This window comes from Myotis davidii, unplaced genomic scaffold (genome assembly GCF_000327345.1).
Source record: "Myotis davidii unplaced genomic scaffold, ASM32734v1 scaffold223, whole genome shotgun sequence".
Classification (NCBI taxonomy): Eukaryota; Metazoa; Chordata; class Mammalia; order Chiroptera; family Vespertilionidae; genus Myotis; species Myotis davidii.
The window spans coordinates 1067736-1085618 of record NW_006294609.1 but is presented as its reverse complement, the minus strand read 5'-3'; the positions used below and the strand labels follow the sequence as shown (position 1 = coordinate 1085618).

The 17883-nt window shown below is 55.0% G+C and overlaps 2 protein-coding genes across 2 annotated transcripts in view; one reads left to right on the top strand and one right to left on the bottom strand.

Annotated features, from left to right (window-relative positions):
• Positions 1-6738, bottom strand: part of LRRC74B (leucine rich repeat containing 74B) — a 12219-nt gene extending 5481 nt beyond the window's left edge. The window contains exons 1-6 of the mRNA XM_006768850.2: positions 6576-6738; positions 6107-6249; positions 5572-5704; positions 4424-4630; positions 1460-1569; positions 436-551 (exon numbers count right to left, since the gene is read on the bottom strand). Of these exons, the coding sequence (XP_006768913.1) occupies positions 436-551; positions 1460-1569; positions 4424-4630; positions 5572-5704; positions 6107-6249; positions 6576-6732 (866 nt within the window). The 5' untranslated portion in view covers positions 6733-6738. The remainder of the gene's footprint in view (positions 1-435; positions 552-1459; positions 1570-4423; positions 4631-5571; positions 5705-6106; positions 6250-6575) is intronic.
• An 894-nt stretch (positions 6739-7632) lies between these two features.
• Positions 7633-17142, top strand: P2RX6 (purinergic receptor P2X 6). The gene is made up of 12 exons (XM_006768849.2): positions 7633-7819; positions 8553-8703; positions 10020-10091; positions 12563-12638; positions 12823-12916; positions 12991-13071; positions 13152-13293; positions 13382-13491; positions 14318-14411; positions 14478-14543; positions 14702-14779; positions 14866-17142. Exons 1-12 carry the CDS (start codon positions 7686-7688, stop codon positions 14947-14949), a joined length of 1182 nt encoding a protein of 393 aa, XP_006768912.1. The 5' UTR covers positions 7633-7685; the 3' UTR covers positions 14950-17142.
• The last annotated feature ends 741 nt before the right edge of the window (positions 17143-17883 follow it).

The window sequence follows — 17883 nt, the reverse complement described above, 5'->3', positions numbered from 1 at the left end:
ACCGGGGGCTGAGAGTCTGCCTGGGCAGAGAGGAGCAGCACACACTGCAGCCCCCCGCCCCCCCGCCCCCAGCAGCCACGTGCTGAGGAAAGCATGCATATGGACCCACTTATCAGAGTCAGCTCCTCTACTGAAAGGGAGGAAAACTCACACAGAGCACCCAGCCCACACCAGGCTCTGCTGAAGAGACTTTACATACATTTGCAATTCCCAGCTCCTGCCCGTGTGGTAGGAATTATGAGCCCAGTGTATAAGTGATGACCTTGAATGAGAGGACGGAGCTAGGTGCTCCTGGATTGTGGCTCAAGCCCACCATAGACTGTGATCAGTTTGGGAATTGAAGTGGTGAACAGCAGCAAGATCACGGAGCCCCTGGTCCCTAGCGTGGCTATGGGCCCTGAGACTGTGACATGGGGGGCACCCTGTGCTCCTCACCTCATGTTGAGTTCCTCCAACACATTGTTGGTCCGAAGTGCCTCACCCACTGCAGAAGCTCCAGGGTCTCCAAAGCCATTGTATGAGATGTCCAGGACTCTCAGGAAGATGTTTGCCTGGGATACAAAAGAGCAAAGCCATGGGTCCACAAGCGACAGTGGAGAAAGCCAGAGCCACAGCCTTCGAGCCCAGGACACCCGGGGTGCAGAGCACAGACTGAGAGCAGGACAGAGGTTCCAGGGAAGTCTCGGGGCTTGGATGATGGTGACCAGTAGAGCAGAACGACCAGAAGCACAGCATGGAGGGTGGGTGTGAGCGTGAATGCAGACCCCAGAGACGCAGTGAGCAGGCCCCACGCCTGCTTGGGGGCCTCTTGAGGGCAGGTACCCCAAGGCACAGAGCAGCTCAGGGGCCTAGAGTTGGGTGAAACCTGCCCAGGGGGCCGGGATGGGGAGAAGGACAGGAGCTTGTGGGGATGCTGTGAAGACAGACCTGTCACCTTCTGGGGAAGGACCCCAGCTCAGCCCCTGTTGGAGCGCAAGACAGCAGCTGCCATTCCCTGAAGAGGACCCCCAAAAGATAGCTGACACAGAGGGCATTACAGGCATTTTGTGCCACCCTGGAAGAGACTGCAGTCACCCATTCCTGAGGCCTTTGGACCACAACCATGGGAGCAGGTGGCTTGTTAGAATGTGTGCTGGGATCTAAGCGTGTCACTCAAAGAAGCACCTGTGCATGCCCCATAGGGAGCATGTGCCCCCCACAGGGAGAGTCCATGATGTCTGGGGAAGGTATGTAGTAATCAGCTGCAGATTCCTCAGTAAATGACGTGAGACTGGGCACAGTGTACTGAAGTCATAAAATGGGTCTGGAAAAATGAAAGGCCCCCTAACAAAATATCCCTTAAGCTCTGCTTAAAAGGTCCAAGCCTCTTTTCTGAAGAGCTGAGATGATGGGGAGCTGCTCCCTGGGAGACCTGCCTTCAGGGGACAGGCTGGCTGTGGGGTGGGTAGGGGCCTCATACCCCCAGTCCTCTGGCAAAGGAGACAGCTCCTGGGCCTCGGAGATGATTCCAGCTTAGGTTAAGCTCCGTGAGTCCTGTGTTTTCTGCCAAGGCTGGTCCAAGCGTCTCCCCTTCCGAAACACCAGGACAGACCTTCTTATTCACTCTGTACACCCCTTCAAAAAATGATACTGATGCCCGCTGTGGGGCAGGGTCTCTGCTAGGCATGAGGATCACAGAGTTGAACCTAACATGGGCTTGCCCTGCCCCCAAGGATTTCATATTTAATGGGGAAGGGATAAGTACAAATGAATGGGAAGGGAACTATTATAAACTACAAACAGGAGGCATAGAAACAGAATGGGGCTAACCCTATTTGCAGGGAGGTCAGGACAGTGAGGACAGAGGCGATAACCTTGAATGTCTGCACACATAGAGCAGAGCAGACAAGGAAAGACCAAATGTACACAGGGAGCATGGGGCACTTGTGGAAATGCACGGAGGCCTGGCACTGGGCAGGGTGAGGGGAAGCCAGTGAAATGAGGTAGGAGTGATGGGCAACTAAGAGATGCTAAGAGGCCTTGAATGCTAGGCCAAGAGTCTTGGGAACTGCCCTATCATTGGTGAGGAGGCAGGAAGGGCTTTAAGAAGTGACAAGGCTGACCCTGGCCAGTTTAGCTCAGTGGATAGAGATTTGGCCTGCAGACCGAAGGGTCCTGAGTTCAAACTTGGTCAAGGGCATGTACCTCAGTTGCAGGCTCCTACCTGGCCCGGGCCCTGGTCAGGGTGTGTGCAGGAGGCAACACACACACACACTAACAGCGTGGGGAGGGGGTGAGTGACGAGGCTGCATTCCTTAGTGGGTGTAGGGAGTGGACTAGGGTTGGTGGGGGCAAATATGAGAGGGTGAGGGACTAGCTGAAAGCCTGATGCCATGGTCTAGGCTAGAGGTGACAAGACTGGCACAGTTGTAGTGGAGAGAAGACGGTGGTGGTAGACAAAGGAAACGGTGGAGGGCGGTGTGTAGAGTGAGAAACCCTAAAAGATATTTCGTATGTTAAGTGGACAGAAGCCCTAGCCACCCGCCTACCCCGCTCTTCACTCTGTGGGCACTCAGCCAGTCTGATCTCTTCTAGGTCTCAAAAGTGCCAGCACCAACTCCCCTCCTGGCTGTCCCCTGCGTGGAACTGTGGAGCTCCCTCTTCACCTGGCTAACAGCTCCTCATCCTTCTAACCTGAGCTCTTAGCATTAGAAAGCCTTTCCTGCCCACTGGGCTGGGCCACCTTGGGCCTCGTGTTGACAGCTTTCATCCTTCCAGGCTCTCTGCCTAGTGTGTCTCCCCCATCAGCTTGGGAGTCCCACAGGGATCTTAATTTGACCCCTCTCCATGGTCCCCACAGGTCTAGTAAGGCTGGGTTGAAGAAATGCACAGATGAAAAAAGATGAACTGAGCAGAGTACTCAGCCAGAACACTGGCCAACAGACCCTGTAGCACCCTGGAGAGCAACTGAGAGACAGCAGAGACTCCCTGTACTATGTGTGCTGGGGTTCCAGACCCCACCCAGGACTGGGTTTGACTCCTGCAGGTATGTGGGTTCTCAGCTACAGTACTTTCCTCTTCTTCAGATACTTCCAGGGCTGGGAGGAGAGGGCAGTGGTCCCTCATGTTGTAGGGAAGCCCCTACTGTGTTGAACAGCTGGGGGGTGAGAAGTTTCTTCTATACCCATGTATGAATTGACTTCTTGTAGTTCCAATGCGACCATTACCATGGGTCATGTGAGGAGACTGAGGCCCAAGCTCCTTCACCCTTCAAGGGAGTCAGATCCTTTCTTAGGGCAACAAATGACCCCACTATGCCTGTCCTCTTCCAAGCTGGGGACCCAGCTCCAAATTTGTGTAGCCTTTGCAGTGCCTTAGCTTCCAGCCCCCTCCATCCTGGCCACCTTTCTGGTGCTTGCCCTCTGACCGTGCAGGCCCAGAGGGATGCCTATATTTAGTTTGTTGAAAGTTTGTCACTGGCGTCTCACAATAATTTTCTTAGAAGGCAAACTGACATTCTGGCCGTTAAATTCTAGGGCTGTTTCTCACAGGCCAAGGCTGTGCCACCCCACTCACTCTAAGCAGCTTGAGACAGAGCAGTGATTCCCAGACTTTCTGGAGCAGACAAATCTCCTGGTCTTCCAGTAAAGACTGCCCAGGGATCTGTATTCCTAACCCAGGGTCCCAGGGGATTCTTATAATTTATTGGAGTGATTGGGGGCAGGCAGGTCAAATGCCATGTTCTTGGCAAAGCGGACAGACCATGCAATGGCCCTGGAGCATGAGAGAAAGTAGTAAGGCCAAGGAATCTATCTCACTGATGCCTTCCACAGCACTTAGAATAAAATCTTCATGCCTTTTGCCATGTTTTGTAGCCCTTCAGCCCCCTGTTGCCTCTCTATCCCATGGCCTAGCCACTCTCCCCTGGCTCCCTGATGTCTGCCAGTCTGGGTAATAGCCTCATGTTTATTGTCTCTCTGCGTGAAATCCTCTCCCTCTGACCTTTCCATGGCTGATTCCTCCCCACCCTGCTCATTTCGATTTAAATGTCATCTCTGCACAGAGGCCACCTCGGCCACCCCTCTAATGGGTGGTTCCCATTTTTCTCTAGAATCATGCCCTGTTTGTTTCTTTTGTAGCACCAATAATTATGGAAAGTTATCTTGTTAATACGTGTCCCTTGAGGCCAGGGCCTTTGTTTTGTTCATGGCTAGATTCTTAGTGGCCCAATCAGCTCCCAACACACGTAGCAGCAAGCAGTGAGATATTCGTGGAGCGGATTAAGAGTCCTGTGTGGAAGGAGTGGGAGAGGGGCAGGTCTCTGTGGGACCTGGGGAGCAGGAGCCAGAGCATGGATGCTCATATGGGTCCTGCCAACTTCCACCCACCTCTGCCCCAGGAAGAGGAGCTCAAGTGTCTCATGGTGGCCTTGGCCGGGTATTACCTGCTTGGTCATTTAGCTGGTTATAGCTCAGGTCCAGGGACTTCAGGCCCGTGTGGGCCAGCAGCAGTTCAGCAAGGTACTGGGCTGCCTGCTCCTCCAGGCTGTTCCCTGCCAGCTGTACCTTCTGTATGGCAGGGTTTGCCATGAGGGCAGCGCAGATGGCCTGGGCTCCCACCGCTCCCAGCTGGTTCTCCGACAGGTCCACATCTGGGGGTTGGCACCACTCCTGTCAGTGGAATTCAAAGCCAGGCACCATCCTCCTCCACCCTATTTCATCCCCTAAACTTCCAGGTCTGAGGTGGCAAAGGGGCTTTGTAGCCGTACTGTCCAGGGAGTCGCTACGGCTATGCATGGCGACTCCGGCACCTATCAGATGGGCAGATGGATTTTCTCAGGCCCCGGGTAGCTTCCCTGATGCCTATTTCCACCCCATGTGTCCATGAGCTTCTTTGTCAAGGAGCTAAAACCACCTACTTCCTGTTGCTATGGAGAATGCTCATGATGGAGATGTGGCCACCCTGTTGATCATTTGAGCCTGGTAGTAATACAAGCCCCCCCTCCCGCCCCCTGACACACACACAGAAGTTCTCACTGCCATATTTCTGGGGACTGACAATTATAGTCTAAGTGGCCATGCTCAGAGCACCTATGTGGGCCAGACATTCATCACTTATGTGGGCCACATGCAGTTTCACTGATTCTCACCACATCTCCAAAGTCTAAGTGGTATTGTTGTGCCATTTCACAGGTTGTAAATTGAGGCTCAACAAGGTTGAGCTTCTTGCCCAGGGTCACCCTTCTTATTAATGGCAGAGGCAGCATTTGGATCCAGTCCCACAAAACACCCACCCAACCCTCCTTCCTCTCACCCTGCCTAGTCCCTACCTGTGTGTCAAAGGACTGTCCCACCTGCACTCAGGCACTGGGAGGCCACCATATGAAGAGTGTGCTGGCCAGGAGAGGAGGTGAGTGGGTGGCATGGGGTTGGTCAGGAAAGGAGTGGCATCAGCTTTGGGTGAACCACAGAAGGTCTAATTCCAACCTTGTGATGAGGTCCCCTCCCCAGCAACACCAGCAGGTCCCAGGTGAGAAGCTCTGGGGGCAGGTACACCCCTCAGAAAAGGGAGGACTCAAGCCTGCCCACCTACCACAGATGCTGCTGCTTTTGCTCAGGGCGTGCGCCAGGGCCTTTGCGCCAGCCCCACGGAGCCCGTTGTCCCGAAGGTCCAGCCGCTTGACATAGGGATTGGAGGCTAGTGCAGGAGCCAGAGCCCGGGCCCCCTAGGACAGAGAGGGGCCTGAAAGGCCTGATCCTTCCCCGGGCTGAAGGCCCCAGACATAGATAGCTGCTACCTTTGCTCATGTTTCCAGGGCTCAGCCTACTTGGTGCCTTCCAGCTGGAAGGCCCTCCCTTTTCCACGTGCCCAGGGGAACCCTGCTTCCTGTTCTAGGCTCCACCTAGATCCCACCTTCTGGAGCCTTTCCTGATTCCCCCCTCCAGCAGGTTAGGTGCCCACTGCAGGCTCCCCAGCCCTGATTGAATTCTTTCAAAGCCCTGATCCCATTTGTCACCCACCTGGGTGGGACATGCCTGGGACAGGCTCAGGAAGGGGCTACACCCATGGCTGCTGCCTCCCAGGTCCTGTCCCTACAAGCCTGGCCCCAAGGTCCCTCCAGGGGTACCTGGGGCCCCAGGCCACGGTGCCGCAGATTCAGGTCTGGGGCTCTCCCTTGGCGCAGAAAGCAGGAAACGGGCACGGCACCGTGGGCCCGGCAAGACCTCAGGTAGAGGGTGTCCTTGACCAGTTCTCTGAGCCCATGGGTGCCTAGTAGGAGAGAGAGAAGAATGTGGATCCCTCTTCAGGCACAGCTAGCCAAGCCACCTTCCAAGGGTTCCCCTGTCCTCTGTCACCGCCCAGCATTTCACTCTGCAGTGTGTTCTAATAGCGGAGCTTCTGATGCCCCAGGAGCATTGTAGGGAAGGCACAGGGAGTTGCCACCACCGGCTATGCTGAAGGGGTCCCACGGAGGGCTGAGCTCCCTGCTCTGCTGGACAAGCGCCCCTGCCCACTTGATCCCAGCCTGTCCCTCCCACTCCTGCCGCAGAAGCCCCAAAGGTGAGACCAGCCTAGCAGGCCCTGCCCCGAGGCACCTTCCGTCTCCAGGTTAGAGTCCGAATCTGAGTCTGAATCCTCAGCCTCTGGGACCCCTGCAGGACGCCCAGCCGCCGTAGCTGCCGCTGCCACCTCTTTCTCCTGTTCTTCACTCTCCCCAGACTTCTCGCAGGGACCCCTCATGGTTACATCCATTTTGCATTTGCGGCACCGATGTCAGGACTACACACCACGACATTAGCCAGGGAATTTGGGCGGACCCTCCAACTTCACCAACCAATTGCATGTGGTGTGCAGCGAACAGGCTTCTGTTGCAGCAAATAGAGACCGACGCAGTCACCCGGGCAACCTGGTGTTGTTGGTTGCTGCAGAAACCGCCTCTAGTCTGCTGTGAACTTGAGTCCGCTCTTAGCTAGGTGGACAAGACCTGAGTGCAGGGGGGGGATGGGGGGCGCTTTGCGGGTGCTTCTCCCTGCCATCTCACGGGGTTGCAGCATCGCCCCCCCTTCCCACAGCTGGGGGAGGTTCCTGACTCAGGGCTGTTAGTTCCTGCACTTGGGAGATGTGGGCAGTTTGTGAGGAGGGCATTACACAGGAAGGCTTGGGGAACCTTGCAGAGCCTGGCCACCCTCCTCTCTGGAGCCAGTCACGCTCTCTGTGGGTCCCAGTTCTTTCATGCTCTAGGGTCGTATCTGCAGCTTCCTCCACCAGGAACGTTCCTCCCCAACTTTGTTGAACTTCAGAATCTTCAAGTGTGGGTTCTGAGGTCACTTCTTTCTGAAGCTTTCCTTGGCCCTTCCTCTGGACCCCTGCAACCCCCAGTACCTCTCATGGTACCTATACCACCTATCAATCATCCCCTCATCACCCAAGGAAGTGAGGCCAGAGGGCAGGGGACAGGGGCTGCTCCTTTCTGTGTGCCCAGGGTCTGTCAGAGGGCGTCTGGAGAGGCCCAGGGCAGCTGGGGGTTGGGACTGAACCCATGATTGGGAGGTGAGGGGGAGGCTGGATCCTGTCCCGAGTGGATCCTGTCCCTTTAATAGCTGCTGGCCAGGTCCTTCTTGGGCTCCTGCTTTATCTCCTGTTCAGCTGTGACTGCAGCTGCTCTGCTGACTCATGTGCCCCAGCAGCCAGCAGGAGCTGGGAGCATGGGCTCCCCAGGGCTCTTGGCAGACTGGGGGCTTCTGGATTACAAGACTGAGAAGTATGTGATGACCAGGAACTGGCGGGTGGGCGTCCTGCAGAGGCTGCTGCAGCTCGGGGCTGTGGTCTACGTGGTAGGGTAAGAGAGCAGCTCCTGGCCACATTGGCTGAAGGACCATGACTGTCCTGCTGGGCTGAGGGTTGAGGGTTTGATTCTTCAGGGGCTGGGCTGGTGGTAGTGGAGGCCGGGGAGGTTGGGACAGGGTCGTGGGTAGGCAGAGGAAGGATTTCTGTCTGTATAGGGGCCAGTGGGTACAAGAATAAGCCGTGTGCCCACCTGCCTCTTTTCCTGAGCCTTGTCCCTAGCCCCATGTTGGGCTCTGGGCACAGAGTGGGATGGGCTCCACCACTTGCCCATGAGGCCCTGGGCAGGGCAGGATGTAGCCCCTGACACTTGTGAGAGCTAGAATACTAAGGCCCCCGATAGAATACTAAGATTCCCCTGACTCACCAGTTCTGGCCCGGTCAGGGGAATCTTTAAGGAGGAAGCTGGGTCTAGCTGGGGCAGGGGGAGGGTTTTGGCTGGTGAGAGAATTGGTAGGGGACATCTCCAAGCCCATGAATGCCTAATAGGAGACACCATGTGGGCACTGGGTCTCCGATGCATGGCCTGTGCTTCTGGCCTGTGCAGGGTGTTGCGGGGTGGGGGTCGGGGGGCGCGATGGGGATGAGCATGGAGAGGAAGTAGGGGACTTGAGTGGTGTTCTGGGAGCCTACAGGGTGTGAGGGAGGAGGCTGAGAAAGTAGGGCCCAGCTCGGCCACTGCTACAGGGTGCCAGGGACACACCTTACTGCCCATTGCTCCTCCCCAGGTGGGCCCTCCTCGTCAAGAAAGGCTACCAGGAACAGGACCTGGACCCCCAGATTTCCGTTATCACCAAACTCAAAGGCGTCTCTGTGACCCAGATCAAGGAGCTGGGGAGTCGGCTGTGGGATGTGGCTGACTTCGTGAAGCCGGCGCAGGTGGGTGCCTCAGTGCTGTCGCCAGGTGCTGACACCTGAGACCACGTGTGCAAGAGAGGCATGTGGTGCCGGACGGGGTGATGACAGCTGGCGCTGTCACAGGGCTGGGCTCGGGAAGGGCCTTACAGGGGAGAGGCACCTGGACAGGGCAATGGGGATGTGTAAGAGGTTTCCAGGTGACTGAGAGGAGGGCTCAGGCAGCCAGGCCAGGGGCAGTACATGTACAAAGGCTGCATCTGGAAGAGTGGAATGTCTGGGAACTTGACACTGAGCTTGAGCTTGAGGGTGGGGTGGGAAAGGCATGGGGGGCCAGGCCCTGAAACTTCCTGTATGCCTGCCTCCCTGACCTGGGTAGCTGCCGTCAGGCCCTCCTCCGCTGCCCCTCCTACACTGCATTCTGGCCGCTTCTCCTACCCAGATTGTCCACAGTCCGCTTCCACCTCTCTCCTGCTGATGCCCAAATTGCATCCCTGGTGACACCTGCCCCGAGCACAGTTGCCTCCTGGGTGCACACCCACCACGTCCAAAGAAAAATCATCTCCCTCTCCCCAGTGGCCTCTTTTCATCCACCAGTGCAAAAGCCGGACGCAGCTTGACCCCTTCCTGCCCCCACCCCAGCCTGTCCATCGCTGAACAGTTTTCACTGCTGCTCAGGCCACACCTGGATGAGGCTGTGGTCTTCGAGTGGGTCCCACGTGCACCCACGCAGCAGCCAGGCTGAGCTTCCACATGTGACATCACCAGAGCTTGCCAGCCCTTGCTTCCCACCCTGGGGAGTCTCCCTGTCCATCATGGTAGCCACCAAGTCCCTCCAGGTCCCGACCGCTGTCATAGATCTCTACCCAGCCCTTGCCTCCCCTTCCTGGGTGTACATTCTCCCAAATTCACAGAGCGCTTATGCTCAGCACACGGGTGCCGGCCACTCTTCCTGTCCTTGGCCACCATCTGCCCAGGCAGAGCTCACCACCTGCTACCCTGGCCCTTGGCCATGCGTGCAATGAGGGGCCTGCCTTCTGACCAGCTGGGCATGTGCCCGGCCCAACTCAGTTCTAGATGTTTAGTGCCTGGAAACAAGAGCTCCTAGAAAATTCTGGTTAAGGGAATGAGCGTGAACATGAAAAATACACTTGTCTCTAAGAGGCAGACATGGGCTCAGAAATAGCCAGAAACCCAGGTAGCCTCCCATCTCTCCTTCAATGTGCCTCCCTGGAGGCATTGTCCTGGGCACAGGGCTCCTTCCCTCACACACCAGGCTGCCAGCTTCTGTCCCCTCCCATTGAGGGGGCCAAGTCGCGAACCCTGACATTGCCTTCTAGGGGGAGAATGTGTTCTTCTTGGTGACCAACTTCCTTGTGACGCCAGAACAAGTTCAGGGCAGGTGCCCAGAGGTAAGGTTGCTCCGGAGACTTCCAGCGGTTCCCAGTTCCTCTTCCAGCCGTGGGTCCCCAGCCATGTCCTCCCTTCTCCTTCCCAGGGTGCCTGAGGGCTCAGTATGTATTATTGTATTCCGGGCACTGGGATAAGAATTTTCTGTGAATCATTTCACGTAGTTTTCACAAGCACCCTGCCTGGTAGGAATTACTGCAATTCCTCCCAGCCTGTGGATGACAGGACTCTGGACTTCTGGGAAGTATGCTTCCAGAACCTTCCACCGTCATTCTCTGTGGGATATCCAGGCCCCACCCCATCCTGATTCTGCCTCTGGGCACTTCCCTATTGTCAGTGGGACACCAGGAGCTGGGCTCCATGCGTAGGTGGTTTCTAACAGCAAGAACCAAGCTGGGAGATCACCTCCCCTTCTCTGTGCCCAGCCTCTAGTGGGGTGTCCCCAGGCAGTTTTCATTGTTGTGGGCAAGCAGAGCATACTCTTGCTTATGAGTTCAGGCTCATGCCCTGACCAGAAATTGAATCTGCAATCCTTCTGTGCACATGATAATGCCCAACCAACTGAGCTACACCAGCCAGGGCTTATCTTAACCATTTTTAAGTGTACAGTTCCCCAGCTATAAATTTTGTTTAAACAATTGGGACTCAGGACATAACTCGGGAAACCTACCTCCATGGTGACAATTTCCTTTAATTGAGTCCAACGTTGACTTGCTTGCTGGACTGTGTGCTCATCTGTCCCTTGACCCCTGGATGTCGGTCCCACCACAGTTGCTGAGGGTACCACGTGTCCCTGGCTGGCCCTGCTCTCAAAGAAGGGGAGTCACGTGCATAAAGGATGTGCTAAGGCTTGCGAAACACACACGATGTCCTTCCCTCTCTGATGCTCAGAAGACATCTATTTAATGTTTAATTTATCACCTATTCTGATTTTTGCTGCGGCCATGGTTCTGTGTTTTCTGGAATCCGTGTGATTCCTCTTTGCCCATGTCCTGGCGTTTGGCCCTTCCTAAGAAACTGCCAGGGCAGATCATTCATTTGATCTGAAAACCCAGCTTCCTGAGACGAGCCAGAGTTCCTGCCAGCTCTTCTCAGGAGTCCTGGCCATCTGGTCCCTCCGAGCATATGTACTGTGCTCCCTCAGCAAACACCTGCCAAACCTCCCCCTAGGCCAGGCCCTGTGCTGGTCTTGAAAAGCTCTGCCCCTGTACTTCAAGAAACTCCTGCACAGACAGCCCCGCCAAAGTGGCTGCCCTGTGATGGGGACAGATGCTGCAGCTGGGAGGCCAGGGGAGGCGCTTCTGCCTGAGGCCTCAGGATGGGTTTCCCGTGGGACTGGAGGCTCAGGTGGGTCAGAGGGCTGTGTGGGCAAGGACCTGAGCTGTGTGAGGTGAGTGAGCTCCAGGGTCATTTGCTGCTGAGTGGGTCTGGGGCCTAGACTTGGCCTGGGGTGGGAAGGGGTGGCCCGAGACCTCAGGGGCCCTGTGAACTAAGGAGGTGAATTCAATCACAGGAGCAGCAGGCAGCCAGGGAGGGCTTGGGGAGGGGCGCTCCCTCTCTACATGGCATGGACCACTCCAGTTCCTGGGTGGAGGTGGATGAGGTCAGAGCAAGACCCGGTGGTGGTCACCATGGGATCCAATTGGAGGACATGGTGGCCCAGCCAGGGTGGAGGAGAGGGGCAGACTCAGGACACAGTTAGGGACAACGGGGCAGAACAAGTGGCCCCACACTGTCCTCTGCCCACTTAGCACAGTCCCACCCCCCAAAAGTCCCATCATCTCCTTTGGCTTCTCAGAATCCCCAAGCCCTTCCTTGACACTGTTCTTCCTGCTGCCCCTGAGCTGGGTGCCCTGACAGTGGTGTCCATCATCTGCCCCAGCAGAACGTGTCTGTGCAAGTGCCTGATGCTCAAGGGTACCTTCCTCTCCAGAGTCTGGGACCCCAAGAAAGCTCACCTCTTTCCCCTCCTGGCTGATCCCAACTCTGTGCCGGTGTGCCTGCATTAATGCCCCTGTTTTACTGAAGAACAGGCAGGGAAGGGTCTAGCCTGTGAGGTCCAACTTCCCTACCCAGGCCCCTTGGATTAGGGTCTGTCCTTTGTCTGCCACGCCCAGTGACTCCAGCATGAACTTACCCTTCCCAGGGTCCCTCCACCTTCCCTGTTGTGTGATCTGAATTGGGATCAGAGGAGTTGGGCCTTATTAAACCACTTCTGTCCCCACCAGGGACAGAACTACCAAGAGGAAGGGAGTCTTGCCTTGCTTTGGAATACAGCACCTGCACCCCTCTGGTTGGGGGCTGCTCGCCCTCCCTGCTCTGACCACTTCCTTTTAATTGCACCCTCCAACTCTCCATGTGCCCCCAAACTCAGAGAACCCTGGGGCACTAAGGCAGGTGGGACAGGTCCCTGTGGACTGCAGGGCTGGATCATCCACTGGGCCCTTGACAGCTCTGCTCTCACCCACCTCAGCACCCCTCCATCCCGCTGGCTAGCTGCTGGGCCCACGAAGACTGTCCTGAAGGGGAGACAGGGACACACAGCCATGGTAACCATGGGCCCAGTCTTCCAGTGCCTCTACTGGGAATGGGGCTGGGGTGGGGGGCAGGCTGTGTCCCTGGGTGGCTCCTGGGTACAGGCCTGGTGGTGCCTCTGTGTGTCTCCGTTTTGTCAATAGTCCCTTGTCCACCCATCCCCCACCTCAGGTCTAGAGTCTGTCTTATGTTTTCAAGGCATAAAAACAGGCCAGTGTGTGGTGTTCAATGAGACCCACAGGACCTGTGAGATCCAGGGTTGGTGCCCAGTGGAGAGCGACACTGTGCCCACGTAAGTCTCCCCCAAATCCCAAGGCAGGGTGCCAGGACTGGCAGAGCCTGCCCCTCACCTCCCCCACCCCACAGGAAGCCCCTACTGGTCCAGGCCGAGAACTTTACACTGTTCATCAAAAACACCGTCACTTTCAGCAAGTTCAACTTCTCCAAGTAAGTATGGGTGAGTCCTGACGGGCCCAGACTCTCCTTATCACCATCCTGGCCTAACCTTCCCTCCCCCACCCTCTCAGATCCAACGCCTTGGAGACCTGGGACAACACCTATTTCAAGCGCTGCCGATATGACCCCCACTCCAGCCCCTGCTGTCCGGTGTTCCGCATTGGGGACCTCGTGGCTGCAGCTGGAGGGGTCTTTGAGGACCTGGCCTTGCTGGTGGGTCTGTGGTGGGCAGGGTTCTGGGAGGACCCAGGGAGAGGGTCCCAGCCCATGTGACAGTGGAACATTGATGTGCTGTGTGCAGGGCGGTGCTATAAGCATCCATGTCCTCTGGGATTGCAACCTGGACACCGGGGGCTCTGACTGCCAACCCCACTACTCCTTCCAGCTGCAGCAGAGGAGCTACAATTTCAGGTGCCACTGCCCCCGCCCCCAGTGCCCACATGCTGCTCCTCACCCAGGTGCACCTTCACCTGTCCTGTGGAGGTCAGGACAGACCCCACCCCTGCCCAGGCCTCTGGATGCCCCGCTCTGTGTAAGAGGGCGGTTCCAGGAGCAGGAGGGGGTATTCTCAGCTCCAGGTCCCCCAGAACAGGCCCTGTCCAGCTGCCCTCCTGAGTTCTTCCCCTTCACCCCATCTGTCCCCACACCTGGGTTATAACTGGGACCCCTCACCTCTAGCCCTTCCTCCACCCCACCCTGCCTCAGCATCTCCCCTCCACAGCACAGGGGGGAGGGGCTTCCTTTTTTACTTTTTCCTTAAGGTTTTATTTAAAAATTTTCTTAAGTCTATAGAAAAAGTTCAAAGATTAATATCATGAACACATATATAGTCTTCATCTGAGTTCACCCTATTGTTCACTGCCTAGAACTCCTTCCTGAACCCCAAAACCCAGCCTGAAAGTCTCGCCTGCAGGAAGCCTTCCCCGCTTCCTAGGGGAGAGTGAGTTCCACCCTCTGGATGCTCACAACCCTGACCTGACCCCACTCATCGCCCACCCCACCCCCCACCCCCACTGCCAATGTCTGTTTAGAGACTCTTCTGTCTCGTCCCTGTGCCCTCAGAGGGCAGGGAGCTTCTGAGAGGCAGGTTCTGGTTTGCTTTTCCCCTGTGTCCTCAGCAGCGACACAGAGCTGAGACCCAGGATTTGGAGTCAATGGATGAGCAAGATGGAAGCTTGGGAGGGCCAGCCAGCTGGGAGTGGGCAGAGCAGGCCACCAGACTTTCTCTTGCCCGCAGGACAGCCACTCACTGGTGGGAAGCCTCAGGCGTGGAGGCCCGGAGCCTGCTGAAACTCTATGGGATTCGCTTTGACGTCATCGTTACTGGGCAGGTAGGAGGAACGGGGGTGGAAGGAGGCGACCATCATGGCCTGAGGCTCAGCCCAGGTTTCTCTCAGGCAGGGAAGTTTGGGCTCATCCCCACGACCATCACTTTGGGCACCGGAGTAGCTTGGCTGGGCGTGGTGAGTGTGGCCAATGTGGGCTCCCTCTGGCTGCAGACTGCGCGTGCCCAGACCCGCCTGCATGCACACTGAGCCCCCTTTGCCTGCTGTTGAAGGTTGGGGAGGGTGGCAGGAGGGCGGGCTGGGGCCGGGACACGGGTCTACCATGACTCTCCCAGATCACCTTCTTCTGTGACCTGCTGCTGCTGTACGTGGATGGAGAAGCCCATTTCTACTGGACAAACAAGTATGAGGAGGTGAGCGGTGGGCCCGCTCCGCCACCAGGTGCTGCTGCACTTGGAGGCTGTTGGCCAGAGCCCTGACCTAATGTCTTCATCTACAGGCAAAGGCCCCGAAGGTGACCGCCAGCCCTGAGCAAACAGAGCCGGCCTCTTCACCCCCGACCCAGGCTGCCCATGTGGCTTAGAGGCGGCCCAGCTCCTGCCTCAATGGCCACTGCTTCTCAGAGCCAGACGCTGATGCCAGGGTGGTCCTGCCCGGGCTCTGGCCCCCACTCGCTGGCCCATTCTTGAAGCCAGTAACCATTTCCTGTGGCTGCAAAGGGTGGGTCCCACCTGGGGGACCTCATGGATGAAGCCCCTGCAGAACCAGGGTGGGGCGTGTGGGGAGAATTCTACTGTCAACTCCCAGGCAGACTGTCCTTCCCCTGACTCCAGCTTTGGAGCAGTGCTGCCTGGGGAGTGACAGAAGCCAGTCTTGCATAGAGATCTGCAGTGGAACAGGAGCCATGGAGAAGGGGAGGGCCCTGGGCACCGCATGGCAAGGCACTGGTCCGGTGGGGCTCTTGCTCTGTCTGTGTCTAGAGAACTTTCTCCCAGGCTCTGTCCCCAGTGCTCCCAGCAGTAGCCCGCTCACCAGCTGCCAGCACTGACCCTCTCACAGACTGTAGCCAACTCCAGCCCTGCCTGGCTTCTAGCCTTCCTCCCCTTGCCAGCACCCCCATCCCAGGTAGAGCCCCCACCCTCTCAGCGGTGCTGCACTGGGCGCTGCAGTGGCCCTGGGCAATCTCTCCTGTGCAATGAAACCACCCTCATACATTGGCGAGTGAGTGCATAGCTTTGGGGAATGTTCTGTGAATTAGAAAAACTCATGCTGGCTGTTCTGAGCCTGTAGCTATAGTCAGTGTTCAGAAAGGAGGCAAGCCGACTCCTGGGGACAACCCACTAGGGCACCTCAGATGCCAGAGGCAGCCCCTCCTAGCCTAGGAGTACCCATTAGGCCTGGAGGACCCTGGGAACCACAACAGCAGCCTCCCATTCATGGATAATCAGTGAGAGGTACCTACTCCATGTCCTGAGCAGCTACTCCATGCCAGTCCCTGTGTCCCCATGGCTTTCCCAACCTCCCCTCAGGCTTATTTATTCCTGGGGCTGAGGCCTCTTGGTCCTTCTGCTCTTCTTACTTAATTGAAAGTGAAAAAGTTGGTGTGACAATGTGTTAACTTGTTCACAGCAAAATGATGACAATCCATCCAAACAAAGCAAAACCAAAACAGATGTCCTCTTCCCCCAGAACTTTATACGTGTCCTCAGGTTTATATGTGGTTTGTGGAATAGAATTTAGGGGCACCTGCAGCCTGTCTGGCTCCATGGGATGCTGATAGGATGATAGGATAGTGGACTCCCAGACAAGATGGTGCCACCTAGAACACCGTGCCTTGGCCATCCCCTTGGTCCCTTCTGATATTTGCCTGATGTTGTCTTGAGGAACTTCTTAAATGGAGAATCCCACTTTCTGCAGGAATGACAATTCCCTTAACCTGCTCCCATGTGGCCTAAACATAAAATGTTCCTTGTTCTGAAATGCCTTCACAAAAATCTAGAAAAAATGCATTTCAAGCCAAGAGACTTGGACAGTTTTGTGACAGGAGCTCCCCTAAAGCCTAACCAATGATCACCTGAGAGCTAGTGTGCAGTGTTTTGGAGCACTGACGTTTTATCTAGCAGGAGAAGGGTTCCCACTCACAGGCAGCTACAGTGGATATACGAGCATGGATGGCACAGTGAAATGTAAACTTCCAGGGATATGGAGGGGCCAGTGCTGGGACCCCACTGAACAAGGCAGTTACACAGAGCAAATCCATGAAGATGTGATGACGCGAAAGCACATTGGAGAGGAAGAAGTAAACTATCTCTAGTCACAGACGACATGATCTTTTGTATAGAAAATATTAAGGAATTCATACCAAAAATATTGAAACCAACAAGTTCAGCAAAGGTGCAGGCTACAAGATAAATAGACAAAAATCAGGGGATCTAATGTATAACAAAATGACTATAACACTGGGTTGTATAGTTTAAATTTGCTAAAGAGTGGAACTTAAATGTTCTCATGAAAAATTTTTAAGTAGATAAATGTGTGGGTGTTAATTAGCTAGATGGGAAGAATCCTTTCGAAATGTGTACATATATCAAATCATGAGGTACACTTTAAATATCTTACAGGTTTGCCAATTATACCTCAATAAAGCTGAAAAAATACAAAAATTGATTGTATTTCTCTACACTAGCAAAGAACTATGGAAAATGAAAATAAAATGATTCTGTTTACATAGCATCAAAAAGAATAATTTATAAAGATATTTAGAATGATATGTCAATGATATCTCAATAAAACTGAGAAAAAGAGAATAAATTTAACAAAACAAATGCAAGATTTGTACTCTGAGAACTACTTAACTTTGTTGAAAAAAAAATTAAAAAGACCTAAATAAGTGGAAATGTTGGCGGCGAAAAGGCACCAGGTGTTAAACCGGTGGCCTCAGATCGGACCTTGGTTCAGCAACATCAGAACTTGAGTTCTGGCTAAGAGAGAATTCAAGAGTCAAGACTCAAAACTATAACAAGTTACAGAGGCAAAAAGAAAGGCCTTTGGTGCATAGAAGATGAGAGAGAGACAAGAGCGAGAGAGGAGAGAGAGAGAGAGAGGGAGGTAAGGGGTGGGGGAAGGTTCGGGCATGCCCTATAGCAGTGATGACGAACCTTTTGAGATCGGCGTGTCAGCATTTTGAAAAACCCTAACTTAACTCTGGTGCCGTGTCACAAAAACATTTTTGATATTTATTTTATAGTAAAACAAAAACATTTTTGATATTTATTTTATATATTTAAATGCCATTTAACAAAGAAAAATCAACCAAAAAAATGAGTTCGCGTGTCATAGGTTCGCCATTACTGCCCTACAGAGATAGCCTCATTGGGCCCTCCATCTTGTGGGAATTTATCTGGAGGTCTCGGGGGGGGGGGGAACCCAATAGAATATGCGTCAGCTTTCCAGCTGTGTCCTTTCAGGGTGGTGGTCTCTACTGACTGGCCAGGGCCACAGCAGGGGTCATTAGTCC

Bases quoted from the DNA above. Each gene is read 5' to 3' on its own strand.
- P2RX6 (XM_006768849.2), top strand. From the start codon at position 7,686: ATGGGCTCCCCAGGGCTCTTGGCAGACTGGGGGCTTCTGGATTACAAG. The intron at 8,704-10,019 runs GTGGGTGCCTCA...ATTGCCTTCTAG, and splicing joins ACTTCGTGAAGCCGGCGCAG to GGGGAGAATGTGTTCTTCTT. The intron at 14,544-14,701 runs GTGAGTGTGGCC...TGACTCTCCCAG, and splicing joins GAGTAGCTTGGCTGGGCGTG to ATCACCTTCTTCTGTGACCT.